Source organism: Oryx dammah, unplaced genomic scaffold, assembly GCF_014754425.2.
Source record: "Oryx dammah isolate SB20612 unplaced genomic scaffold, SCBI_Odam_1.1 HiC_scaffold_18, whole genome shotgun sequence".
NCBI classification, from domain to species: Eukaryota; Metazoa; Chordata; class Mammalia; order Artiodactyla; family Bovidae; genus Oryx; species Oryx dammah.
The window spans coordinates 34,044,404-34,059,001 of record NW_024070202.1 but is presented as its reverse complement, the minus strand read 5'-3'; the positions used below and the strand labels follow the sequence as shown (position 1 = coordinate 34,059,001).

General features: G+C 41.1%; 1 protein-coding gene across 1 annotated transcript in view; it reads left to right on the top strand.

Annotated features, from left to right (window-relative positions):
- GRM3 (glutamate metabotropic receptor 3) overlaps positions 1–14,598 on the top strand; it is a 242,094-nt gene that overhangs the window by 210,259 nt on the left and 17,237 nt on the right. The window contains exon 4 of the mRNA XM_040260708.1: positions 5,912–6,978. Within this exon, the coding sequence (XP_040116642.1) occupies positions 5,912–6,978 (1,067 nt within the window). The remainder of the gene's footprint in view (positions 1–5,911; positions 6,979–14,598) is intronic.

Sequence of the window (14,598 nt, the reverse complement as noted above, 5' to 3'; positions counted from 1 at the left end):
GCATGATTCATATAAGCTGAAGACTTTAAAAAGAAGGGGGAACAGGCATGACCGTCAACAGCAGCATGGCTAAGTAAATTGTGGCACAGCCATATAATAAAATATGATGCATCAGTAAAAGTAAACCAACTATAGCTTCTTAATGTTACTTGAATGAATCTCACCAAACTTAATTTTGAGCAAAAGATATTAGAATTAACATAATCCATACTTTATTACTATATTCATATCACACATAATATCAGGCAATCATTGTTCATGGTACTTAAAGATGATCGTGGTACCTTTGGGAAGAAGCAAGGGTAGACAGGGATAGGAACAAGAGTACTGGCAATATTCCATTTCCTAACATCCATAACATTACATAGGAGTATTCACTTTGTGATAATCCTTATTTTTACCCCTTTTCTGTATACGTATTTCAATTAAAAGTTCTTAAAAATTTCATCATAGGGCATGTGAGAAAAGCAATAGATTATGTAATGGAGATCAGGACTTGGGGAAGAGAGGGTAGAAAAAGATGTGGTCATTACATTAGCTCGAGTTAAAAATGGTCCCTAACCAAGATTCAGGGGCCACCGTGAACCTTCCAGCTAAAACCAAAAAAAAAAAAAAAAAAGCAAAAGCAGACCCTGAGCCTTTCCCCTGAACTGGGGCTCACTAATTTCCACTCACTGCTATTTTCTCTGTGCCTTGCCTCCACACTCTTCATTCTTAGTCTAGGAAAAACATTGTTCCTTTCTGAGCCTCCTCCAGTGCTGAAAATTTCAGCCGTAAGATGTAGATTCTAGATAGGGAAATAGGAAAATGTGTAATGAGACCTCAGAAGTGTTAGCTGTGCTAACTTCTCAGGAGAACTGGAAAGGTCTTTATATTGTCTTAACACTAAAAAAATGCAATGTTCTTTCAATAGCTTTTCTAGAACACTCAACTTTCCCTTGCACCTGAGGAACTTAGCCAGTATCTTTCCCTGTATGAGACAGCACTTCAGACATCTAGATGGTGCTGAGTCTCAGCAACCACTATCAGGTGATAAATAACCATGGGAATGCATCGGCAATTGTGTTCCTAATCAGTAGGCAAATTAATTACACATAGCCAAGAGTTCATTTTTATTCTTTCCTGTCTTCCTGCTGCATGATGTTTGTAAGGATTCTGTTGGCTCCAGCCAGAGGATTTTGATTTCTTCACCTCTTGACCCCTAATAAGGTCTTTCAAGGGAAAAGCCATTTTCTGTCTTCTCACCTCAGTCTTTATTCCAATCCATCAAAATAGTTCACGGAAATTTCAGTGATGGCCTGGTTGTAAAATTGGAGCCATGTTGCTGCTGGTAGCTCTTGCAATCTTTATTAGCATTTATGGACATGAACCCAGGCAGTGGCAGTTATATTCCCATTATTAACAGCCTGTTAAGAGCCACATTATTGTCTTACCTTCATTGGACTTCTGTCTGAGAAGAAAAAATAAAGAACTGATTTAATTTCCTCCTGCCATTGACCTGTGGTATTTGTAAGGTATTGACCTGCCTCATCTCTATGAAATGGACCCTAGGAGGGCAGGTCACCTTGGTATGAAACTTCCCGAATAAGTCCATTTGAAACTGGGATCAGAACTAACTGGATAAGGAGCTAAACTGAGAAGTTAGTATGCCTGATTCGAGGCCAGATCAGGTTTCCTCTGAAACATGAAGACCTGATTTTGAGACTCTAGCACAGTGAAGTAGATTTTGGAGAAAGATTCTTTGTGGAAAAAAAAAAAACAAAAAAACAAAAACAAAAACAAAACTCCGCTATCTTTCCAATTCTTCCCCAAACCCTTTAGCTTTTTTCACGCTGTTACCACAGCAACAGAGGTGATTTATCTTTCCATTTTGAATGATGCTTAGTTCCCTTGGGGAAATTCAACTCGAGAAATAGGAAACTCACTCTAAAGAACAGTACAGCTCATCTCCAGGGAACCATACTTCCAGATCACTGGACTTGAACTATTTCCCAGGTGAGTCATTTGACTTAGAAGCAACTCTGAGTGCATCAGGAAGGTGACAGGATCTATATTTTCACGCTGCTCTGTCGCTTGAAGTCACTCCAGCAACACCTGAGAAAGAGCTAGGTTTTCCTACCTGCCTCCTCACTACCCAAGTCAGTCGTGTTTGGATCAGCATTCAGGCACAGGAAGAGTCTCCCTTGTGGAATATTTGACAAATACAGTTTACCTTTTTCTTCTAGGTTCCCCTTTCATTCTTTTTCCTTCTAGTATAGACATAGCAAGGGATTCCCAAGGGGTGCAGTGGTAAAGAACCCACCTGCCATTGCAGGCGACTCAAGAGATCCGAGTTCAATCTCAGGGTTGGGAAGATCCCCTAGAGGAGGAAATGGCAACCCACTACAGTATTCTTGCCTGGAGAATCCCATGGACAGAGGAGCCTGGCAGGCTACAGTCCATGGGATTCTCCAGGCAAGACTCTCTCAGATCTCAGAAAGTCGGACATGACTGAGGGACTAACACACACACAGACACAGCAGCTCTTTATTCCAAACTACAGATCAGAACACTTCTGCTGACTATGGGTTTGTTACGTATTTAATGAGACAGATTTAATAAGAGGAAAATTTATATTAAAAATTCCACCAAACGACTGTTTACCACCCACTTACCAAGCACTTGTGATAATATTTGCAGCAGTATCATTTTCCTTATTTATTTACTTTGCAAGCTGTTCTGCCTGACCTGGCCCAATTATTCATTATGCTTTTTAACTTAATAATTTATTTTTATAAAAATAATACATGTACATATTTTTTACATGACTTTGACAAAACTCATGAGAAAGAGCAATAGTTTCTTGTCACCCTTTACCAAGTCAGTTTGTCCAATAATTTGACTCTCTTGATACTGTCCTCCTTCTATTTTCTCTCTCTTTCTAAAACATCTGATTGAATGCTGAAATTCCATAGAATCTTCTCAAATCTGGTTTTTTTCTACTTTCCTTCTGAGCATTTTGGTCAAACTTTGAGAATTCTCTCAAATTTAACTTTTAATCCTTATACTGAATTTCTATTTTCTGCTCTCAATTCCAAAAGTTCATTCTTGCTCTCTGAATGCTCCTTTTTAAGAATAGACTGTAGCTGTCTCCTAGATGCAGCATCTTTTCTTATCTCTCTGAGCTCATTGTTATTATAAAGTTTTCATCTTTTGCTCCTTGCATTGTCTCTATTGATGCCAAATTTCCTTTTCTGGTTGTTTGTCTTTCTCTTTCAGGTTGGAAGTTTACTCAAATATCTGGTGTTCCTTGATTTTTAATGTATATTTTCCTTTTTTGTTATTGTATTTTGAATAGGTATTATAATCATATCCTTCAACATGCAAAAATATAAATATAAAAGAATTCAGTAAAAATTTCCCACCCATCTTTGCCATGCATCTGCCCACTTCCCATCTCTTGCCATAGGTAACCACTATCCTTGGGCATCCTCCCAGAGCCTTTATGCACAAGAGCTGTAGAAGCCACATTGCCCAGCCATTCTTGAAGTTGAGTGTGACCCTGTAACTAATTTCTAGTCAATAAATGTGAACAGAAACGCATGCCACTTCCAGGTTTATACTTTTAGGAAGCAGGTGCAACTACTTCATACTCTTTTTCTCCTTCCGCTGGGTGGATGCTGATGGGAAGGAGGCCCTAGGAATTGGTACAACTTCAAGATGGAAGGGACCCGAGTTCCTGAATCAGCGTGTGTAGGAGAGATACCCATGGACCAAGACCTTAGCCTGCTGCATGAGGGCGACATAAACTTCCACTGTATTTGAACCCTAAATACTTTGGGTCTATTTATCCACACAGGCAAGCCTACTCTAACTAACTAAATTTGTCTACACATCACAGAGACATCAGCCACATTCTCTACATTTAAGGAAAGAGTAAAAGTCAGCAGTGTGAAATAGTAGGCACAGGGTCAACCAGAGAAGGTGGCATAAAAACGGCAGCAGATGTTGGCAAGAGACATGATGAGCAGCAGCTGGAAGAGCGGAACCAGACACACCTAGACAGCTGCTGCTCTTCAGTTCAGTTCAGTTCAATCACCCAGTCGTGTCCGGCTCTTTGTGACCCCATGAATCGCAGCACACCAGGCCTCCCTGTCCATCACCAACTGCCAGAGTTCATCCAAACTCATGTCCATCGAGTCAGTGGTGCCATCCAGCCATCTCATCCTCTGTCGTCCCCTTCTCCTCCTGCCCCCAATCCCTCCCAGCATCAGGGTCTTTTCCAAAGAGTCAACTCTACGCATCAGGTGGCCAAAGTATTGTAGTTTCAGCTTCAGCATCAGTCCTTCCAATGAACACCCAGGACTGATCTCCTTTAGGATGGACTGGTTGGATCTCCTTGCAGTCCAAGGGACTCTCAAGAGTCTTCTCCAACACCACAGTTCAAAAGCATCAGTTCTTTGGCACTTAGCCTTCTTCACAGTCCAACTCTCACATCCAGCTATAAGAGACAATGTTGAGGGTACCAATCCTGTACAGTTAGGAACAAACTTTAAAGCAACATAGCTTCTGCATACTGTAGGTGCCTTCAGAATATTCAGGTTCTGTGTAGATAGACAGATAGGAGCATGTTATACATGGGGCTTCCCCAGTGGCTCAGCAGTAAAGAGTCTGCTTGCAATGCAGGAGCCACAGGAGACATGGGTTCAATCCTTGGGTCAGGAAGATCCCTTGGAGGAAGGCATGGCAATGCCACTTCAGTATTCTTGCCTGGAGAATCCCATGGACAGAGGAGCCTGGCGGGCTATAATCCATAAGGTCACAAAGAGTAACACATGACTGAAGTGACTTAGCATGCATGTTGTATATCAGTCAGTCAGTTCACTCGCTCAGTCGTGTCTGACTCTTTGCGACCCCATGAATCGCAGCACGCCAGGCCTCCCTGTCCATCACCAAATCCCAGAGTTCACTCAGACTCATGTCCATCGAGTCAGTGATGCCATCCAGCCATCTCATCCTCGGTCGTCCCCTTCTCCTCCTGCACCCAATCCCTCCCAGCACCAGAGTCTTTTCTAATGAGTCAACTCTTCGCATGAGGTGGCCAAAGTACTAGAGTTTCAGCTTTAGCATCATTCCTTCCAAAGAAGTCCCCGGGGTGATCTCCTTCAGAATGGATTGGTTGGATCTCCTTGCAGTCCAAGGGACTCTCAAGAGTCTTCTCCAACACCACAGTTCAAAAGCATCAGTTCTTCGGCGTTCAGCCTTCTTCACAGTCTAACTCTCACATCCATAGATGCTTGCAAATATGTAGTCAGAATCACTATCCTCCAAAATATGAAAATACTACAGTTGAAGGATTATGGATGAGTGTTTTTTTTCCATCTGAATCATCTAAACTGTTTAAAAAAAAAAATACCATCCATTTATGGTGAAAATATTTTTTCTTGACTTTGAAGGAGAAAAAGAAATCTTCCTTTTAATTATATACTTCCATGAAAATATTTAATTTCTATGCATTCAATAAATAATACAGATATGATTCAAAGTTTTGTCCATTCCTATTTGGAGTTTTTCAAGAAATGAATATTTATATACCACATAGACTATGACTGCATGTTGGCCGTTCCCCAGTTCCCCAGTTACATAATCAGCTCCTTTGAAGGCAGACACTGTATTGTACTCGCGGGTTGTCTCTGGCACTTGGCACATAGGAGGCACTCAGGAATGTTAAGTGAATGGATTTATGAATGCTTGAGTATTCCAGTAGCTTTTAATATGTAAATTCAATGGTAATTGATAAATTATCTCAGCCTTGGAATCTTGTTCCCTGTTATTTCAGTTTTGCTAAGTGTATGATATAAAGTCACTGACTGATCATACTTAAGACACCTAAACAGTGTTCTTTTCTTTTTCTTTTATTTACACATCACAGCTCCATTCATCGCAAATAAAGGTGTAGATAGCATTGTCAAGTTCGACACTTTTGGAGATGGCATGGGACGATACAACGTGTTCAACTTCCAGTATGTGGGTGGCAAGTATTCCTACCTAAAGGTTGGTCATTGGTCAGAAACCTTATCACTAGATGTTGACTCTATCCACTGGTCCCGGAACTCAATGCCCACTTCCCAGTGCAGCGACCCTTGTGCACCCAATGAAATGAAGAATATGCAACCAGGGGATGTCTGCTGCTGGATCTGCATCCCCTGCGAGCCCTACGAATACCTGGCTGATGAGTTTACCTGTATGGATTGCGGCCTTGGGCAGTGGCCCACTGCAGACCTATCTGGCTGCTTTGACCTTCCTGAGGACTACATCAAGTGGGAAGATGCCTGGGCCATTGGTCCAGTCACCATCGCCTGCCTGGGTTTTATGTGCACATGCATAGTTGTGACTGTTTTTATCAAGCACAACAACACTCCCTTGGTCAAAGCATCAGGCCGGGAGCTCTGCTACATCCTGTTGTTTGGAGTGGGCCTGTCCTATTGCATGACATTCTTCTTCATTTCCAAGCCGTCGCCAGTCATCTGCGCATTGCGTCGACTGGGGCTGGGGACCTCCTTCGCTGTCTGTTACTCAGCCCTGCTGACCAAGACAAACTGCATTGCCCGCATCTTCGATGGGGTAAAGAATGGCGCTCAGAGGCCAAAATTCATCAGCCCGAGTTCTCAGGTTTTCATCTGCCTGGGTCTGATACTGGTGCAGATCGCGGTCGTGTCTGTGTGGCTCATCCTGGAGGCTCCAGGCACCAGGCGGCACACCCTTCCAGAGAAGCGGGAAACAGTCATCCTAAAATGCAACGTCAAAGATTCCAGCATGTTGATCTCACTTACCTACGACGTAGTCCTGGTCATCTTATGCACTGTGTATGCCTTCAAAACGCGGAAGTGCCCAGAAAATTTCAACGAGGCCAAGTTCATTGGTTTTACCATGTACACCACGTGCATCATCTGGCTGGCCTTCCTCCCTATATTTTATGTGACATCAAGTGACTACAGAGTAAGTCTTGGAATGGTTTCTCCTTTTCCTTCTTCTTGTATCCTTCTACTGTTTTGTTATGTAGAATTTACAATAGACTCTCTTTATCTCAGCAATCAGGTAGCTAAATAACAAATGCCTTGGTGAACTGCCATGTTGCATATGGAAATTAATTCACTGTGTTTTAAAAGCATTTAATTAGTGCTTACTATGTGGATAACATTGTGCTAGGCACAGAGAGGAAGATACACGTATATGGCCTGGTCATTCAAACAATTTATAATCTGGTGGGAGAAAAGTATAATACACACACACACCTTTAAAACTTTTAATTGAATTTAGAAAGTGAGTGACGAGCGAATAAGACTTACACCACTAGAAATCTAATGAGAATACTTTAAACTAGACACAAGAGGCCCGGGCTACCATAGATCGATCTGTAAGCTAAAACAGACTTGCAATATTAAGCCAGGATCACTTTAAAGACCTAAAAACTCTCACTAGAGTTTCAGATAAGCATCATTATTTCTCTAAAATGGGTTAAAATATAGTGTTTACTTATTGTACTTTTCCTAAACTTTAGTTCCTGTAGGCATGGTATATATATGTAATCCTTGAATTAGTTAAAATTTTTACTGTCTATATTCAGGCAATCTAATTAAATCATTTATTCATATAGTCTTCAGTGATAATTTAGTTCAAAGTTCTGGGCTTCAATATTATCATCTTTTCTGAAAGAAACTGATTCATCATTCCATCAAAACTTCTCAAATTGTTGAAATGATCCATCAGTTGCTCTTGCATTTAAAATTGTAATTTTAGTATCTTCCAATGAGTGAGTATGAGTGAGTATAGGAATTTTTCCCTCTTAAAGCAATCGGTTTTTATTTTCTATATTTCTTAAGTCATCATAAACTTTTCCAGAGGCATTACGGTTTCCTTGTTACACTGTAATTTCACCAAATAAAGTGCCTCTGTAGGTTAGGATAGTCTCCAAAATTTGTTTATCAGCAGTTCCTGTGTTGCCAAGCTCTTGAATATCACAGCTCAAAATATAAGACAAAGCTATTTACAGCAACAGATCAAGAGACCAGCAAAGCTTAGTGCGTCTAGTCTATTAAATTATCCACCAGCATATGACTGAAAGCTCTGGATGACCACAAAGAAAGAACAAGAAAAATGAAGAATATATACTCAGTGCTCGGGTAACCGTCAGGCTTTCTGAGACCATCTATAAAAATTTTTGAAAATCTGTCAAAGGAAAAAACATCAGAAATAAATCAGGGGTCAGAACTAAAATCAAAGGCCAGATTATATGCACCACAAATTTTGAATGTGGGGATTAAATGGAGAACTACAGTTCATGTATTTTAATACCCCCAATTCTATCTTTTATTTTTCAGTACACATCACCCTCTTAAAGCCCTTTAAGGATTTTTTTTCCCAGTTCTTAGGTAGCCATCTTTAGTAGATAGGACTTGGGGTGTTGGGACTGCAAAATGGTTATTACACTGTTAATTATTTCAGCCTCAACATATGATATAAAACTATTCTTTCTCAGAAAAGCTAATTTTTAAAAATAGCAGAAAATACTACTTAGAATGAAATTTAATTTCATTGAATGAACCAGCATTTATTTCTAAAAATGACTTTCCCCCCCTTTAACATGATAGCAGTATCATGATTAAATGAAATTAGCTGAAGCCCCAAAGTTTCACCACATGACAGAAGTTACTAGAGAAATGTAGCAGAGAGTGTAAAATGCAGTAAAGCTGAGTGAGGTGTGTGCTAATTAAGGCAACAAATCATACAAAGATCATCTGAGGTCTCACTTATCCTTGCAATAATGCCAACACTAAATTTACAAGAGAACTGAGAAGGTACACCAGAGCCTCCAACACAGTGGTTCTCATTTCCACTGCACATTGAATCAACTGGGTAGCTTTGAAAAACTACTGATACCTGGGGCAGAGCCCCAGAAATTCTGGTTTAATTGGCCTGATCTGTGGCCTGAACTTCAGGATTTGTCAAAGCTCCCCAAGTGACTCTCACTTACAGCCACGATTAAAAATCACTGCTCTAATGAATCACAGGCTCTTCTCATCTCATAGATAGCTTTAGTGTGGCCTGCATTGTTCTGAAATTCTTTGAAATATCTGTCAAAGTTAGAAAACTGAGAAATTTTATACAGCTATCCAGATTCTTGGCTCCTCTTAACAAAGTGAAACATGTGAACCCTAATTCCTACATGCAACAATTAGCTGGTTGAGTAGTGTTCATGTATCTAGACAGAACTCTCACTCCTATTGTCCACAATGCCCACCAACCCCGAATTCTTACACTTGGTTTCCTTCATGTATGAAGTATTTGAACTCGGGCCTCTTGTTTTAGACTGAGATTTTAAATTTCTCAGAGGTAAACCATGTGGCTCAGATAGAATCAGCAGTACTAGAAAAGTACCCATTAATCTAAGAACCGGCATTAGAAATTTGGACATCAGTCAACAAGGTTTATGACTCAGTACTTTGCCACCCACTGGGAGTTACACATAAATATAAAGTACCATTCCAGTCTTCAAAAAGCTTATACTCCAGTTGGGAAAAAATAACAAGAATGAATGAATCCAAGATTAATGCAGAATAGTTTATAATTAAATTACTGATACAAACTCTTAAATGCCTTAAAGGGCTTCCCTGGTGGCTCAGAGGTTAAAGCATCTGCCTTCAACGCGGGAGACCTGGGTTCGATCCCTGGGTCCGGAAGATCCCCTGGAGAAGGAAATGGCAACCCTCTCCAGTATTCTTGCCTGGAGAATCCCATGGACGGAGGAGCCTGGTGGGCTACAGTCCACGGGGTCTCAAAGAGTCGGACACGACTGAGAGACTTCACCTTAAATGCCTATTTGTTTCAAAAAAAGAGTTGGATCAGTAAGAGCTTGGTCTTTCCAGGAATACTCCTGCTTAAAAAGGTGAGATTTCACCCTGGACCTTCATTGGAAAGTGCAATTAAGGTAGTTAGAGAATATAAGGCTTACAGGGAATATTCTTGAAGCAAAATAGAAATGAACCAAGAAAATATGGTAATATCGGTTGTTCTCAAATGGAAGGTAAGGGGAGTCTAGTAAGAAACTCACGGGAACTGGCAATTTGGTCAGATTATACCAGGTAAAAGAATTCATTTAAATAATGTTTAAGGGCTTTGAGGTCTTGTGATTTTTTTTTTAATTTTTCTTGTTTTCTTTTGGTTGGTTGTTTGCTTGGGCAAAAAAGTAACATAATTAAGGAAAGAGGGAAAGAAAGGAACTGACTCTACCTGATCGACCTCCAAGACCTTACTCTGCTAAATGCTTTGCATACTTGAGCTCACTTATTCTCATTAGCACCCTGGAAAGAAAATTTCATTATCCATTGGAAAGATGAGTAAACAGACTCAGAGGATAATTAACGTCCCAGGTGGCACAGTTAAGAAATAGTAGGACAAGATTTTTGGATCCAAATCCGTGCCTTTCATGCTACACCACAAACTTATCTGTTCTTAATAGGAGGAATACATTTGTAGGAATAAAGCCTAAAACAAGCAAGGCTAATTGATGCTATAAGAGGCATCAAGACAAAGCAAGCAAAAACTTGGGTAAGAATCCAAAACTGTGAAGAATCTTAGAGGAATACCCAGACCATCTCCTTCTTTACTGCAACATAACCATCCTGGATAGTGTAAAGAAACAAACCCTGACCCATCAGGGATTCAATACATAGTGTACATGGTGTAAATCAAAAATTAGGCCATGTTTGGGTGGAAAGTTTTCCGTAAAAAATTAAAATGGTAATTACTAAGTATTTTGTTCAGTCATCTTTTCCAAAAGTATTTGAGCCTTTATCATGGGCCTTGGAGATGCAGCAATTAACATAGACCAGCCCCTCCTTTTTTATAACTTATAGTCTAGTAGGGAAAAAGAGGAGATAGAGATGGAGAGTGAGTAATGAACAAATGAAAATTTGGGATAACTCATGCAGGGGTGAGTGCTGTGTTGGAAGGGAGAGGGGGTATGCTACTTCCCAAGCTTTCAGGTGTATACACCTGGGAATCTTGCTAAACATTTGATTCAGTGAGAAAGGATGAGGCCCAAGATTCTGGATTTCTAGCAAGCTCTTAAGTGATGGAGATGCTGCTGGGCAAAGGACTGTACTTCAGGTTTCAAGGTGCTAGATTCTTTTCTGGGGTTGGGACAGGCAAAGCACTTAATCTAGGCAGAGACTTGGGGGTGAATTTAGAATTTTTTTTACAAGGTTTAAGTACTTGCAAAGAAATTTCAGTGTTCCCACGTTGAATATTTGAAGACTTAAAGAAATGTATCACAACTCGTTCTTTCAAAAAAAAAATCTTTGCCACCCCTCCTAGTACCCATTTCATAATACTCTACTGAAAGATGGAAAAGCCAGACAGGGGAATTCCACACACTAAACAGATGAAGCAGTAAGCACAAATGCCTCTAGGCAAAAATGTCATAGCAAAGAAAGGTGTATCTGGCTACAGTTTAATGAGTAGATGGAAGTGTGATTTTATATGAGAGGTAGGCAGGGCGTGGGGGGCTAGACCACATAGGACTTCATAGCACATAGCAAAAAGTTTAGATTTTGTTCTATATGGAAAAAGAAACCACTGAAATTCACTTTTAAGCAGAACAGTTTAGTGATCTCACATTTTAGAAAAAAAAAAATTCAATCTGCTGAAGACACTATATGACAGAAAGGCAAACGCAGGAGAGCGGAGAGTGGTTAGGTATTGTGGTAGATGTTCCGGTTGGAGCTGATGGTGACTGGAGCCAAGGGTAGGATGTCAGTGATGGAGACAGAACCTGTCAGGAACTGTGAAGGGTTTTTAAACCATCACGCAGTCTAACAGGTGAGTCCACCACAGTTTCAGGGATGCGGACAGAAGACAAGAGATTCCTGATTCAGAGACAAAGGAGTTTATCACTCACAGCCACCACTGTTGCCGGAACATCAGCATTTGTGTAGGCTTCCCAGTTTCCACTAGGCAATGCAGAGTGGGCTGGTGACGCTTGCATACACAGTCATCAGGACAAGATCAGTGTTGCTGACCTTTCACCTTCTCTTTGAATCTGTCACAGCCCAGCACTGTTACTGATCTTATCTTTTTTTTAAAAGGTGGGTATTGTGTTCATCATAGGCTTTTAGCAAGAAGTGCCTCACTTGTCTCATTCTGATTCCAGCCTTAACTTCTCCTTAACAGGTCTGGGTAGGATGGTGACTTGGTTGTCTGTAACCAACAGAGCATAAATACTTGAGTTCTTACCTCCCCAAAGTTTCCCAGCATACTGGGTCTGATGCATACAGTTGGCAGCTACCCTTGGGGATGGGGAGACTTTCATCCAATCCTTCCTGTCTTCTTAAGGCAGCTGCAGTCAGGATGGAGAGTAAGGAAAGAACCAGGTAGAAGGCAAATCTGCATGCCAAGAAGGAAAGCACATTTGCGCTGTGTTTCAAGCATGTAGAGCTATGCATGGTTCAACTGAATGAAGATCCGATGTTTCTGAGCACCCAAAACCTTGAACGGAATGGCAAGATCATCATTATTATCACTGTTCAACTTTGGAGACCCCTTGACTCAGGAGGCCAGAGCCAGGTAGCTATCTGCCTAGGGAATATTGCTTGTGTATTTCAGCTTACTTGGCACTGACTCACATAGACAGCAACATTTTTAAAGGCATCCTCTCAACTCAGGGCACTTGCTATCTCAACACGATGACAGCGCTTAGTGTCTTGCCTGGTTTTAGCATAGAGCTAGGCAAGTGTTCCAGCACTGCAGCTGACTGTAAGAATCTCTCTAGATTTCCTCACATCAGTTTCTCATTCTTTGGTGTAGCTCTTTTATCAGCATTTTAAACCCAGTGCAGGTCAGTAAAAGCCCAAATACTAGTGAGTGCCTCATCTATGGTCTTCCAAAGCATTATTCTGTTTCAGAGAAATCTCATAGAAAGGACCAAAGCTCCTTTTCTGCAGCCAGGTTTCCAGTGTGAAAAAAAGCTGAGACCTTTGTCATCTTGGAATGGATCTAAATTTGGCAAGAGAGACCACAGCAGGGGATGAGCCATAAGGGGCTCAGCTGTTGCCATTCCTTCTTCACAAGCACCAGTCACCTGCCTTCCTCATCTTCCAGGGGAGGCAGGCAAAGTCCCAATGATTCACCTGGTCTCTGCAAGGTTCCTCTTTTCATGGTCAGCGGAGTCACATGTCCCTGCATCTTTTATGTGAAAAAGAGTGTAACTTTCTGCCCATCAAGGATCCAAATCAGAATAGGGAGGAAATCCACCCCATGCCCAGAGGAGAGTCAGCAACGATTTCACTACTGGTCCAGCAGCTCTATCTAAACCCACTTCCTGTTACTCAGCCTGAGACCCCATCCCTCAAATCTTCTTCATTGATGGCAATAAAGTGGAGCACTATTTATTGCTTGGATGACCACATAACTTGGTCAACCTGTCTGCTACAGATTCTCTGGACTTCTCTCGAGGCTTGTTAATCAGCCCACATTTCCTCTTTGAGAAAACCTTTCTAATCTCATTGTCACAGCTGTCAAAGACCATAAAGTCTAGATTTTTCTCAACTTATTCTAACTTAACATGCTAGCCTGCCAGTTTTGTAGACGCTGACAAAAAGGACTTTGTAACTCAAAGCAATAGCAGTAGCTGGAAGTTTAGCACTGGCTCTGGTTCCATGAGCCCTACTTTCTGCAGACTAGGCAAAGGGGACCGTAACCACCGCATGGTCAGTGATGGCATTACCCGGAGGAACTGTGAGATTAGGGAACCTGAGTCTTCTCTAATGGATGATATGCTGGTCCCTTGTTTCACAGACACTATCTCCATCTCTTAAGGCTCTTTGCAATAAAAATCCCTTGAAAAGAAAATCTGGAACAAAAGCAGTCAGAGCCGCTGCTTGAAAGATATAAAAGCCCAAGAGATTGTAGAGGATTATCTTGCAAAAGAACAAATACAACTTGCTATTGGACTGGAAGTATGGATGTAAGGGAAATGGAGAAATTGAGGATGGCTCTCAGGTTTGGGGCCGCACAGTTGGGTGGCATTTGGTGTCACTTAAATGGAGACACTGGAGGAAAGGATCAAGTTCTGCTTACAGATTCATCCTGATTTGCCTACTACATATCCACGATACACCAAAACAGCAGTTGAGTGTATAGGTTTGGAAGCCCAGAGGATAAGTTGGAACTAGTACTACATATGTGAATATCATCCACACAGGAAGTACTTATACCCTGGAACTCAATGAGATGGTGAAGGGAAGAGTGTCCAAAACTGAGTTCTGAGACACTCCAGCACTTAGAGCTCGGGGAGAAGAGAAAAAAGTTAGCGAAGGTAACTCAGATGAGGAACTGTCAGTGAGGGAAGGATGTATCCAGGAAGTGGTTAACCATGTCAGGTGTTGCTAGGAGCTTGAGGAAGATGAAAACAGAGCAGCGTGAACTGGGAACGTTCAAAGATGCAGGACAAATAATTATATGTAAGTGCAGATGTTTTATAGAGTGATTTATAGAAGGAATTGGGCAACTGAAACTATGAGGCGGATACTTGGATTTTAAAAAAAATTTAAAAAGTAACTT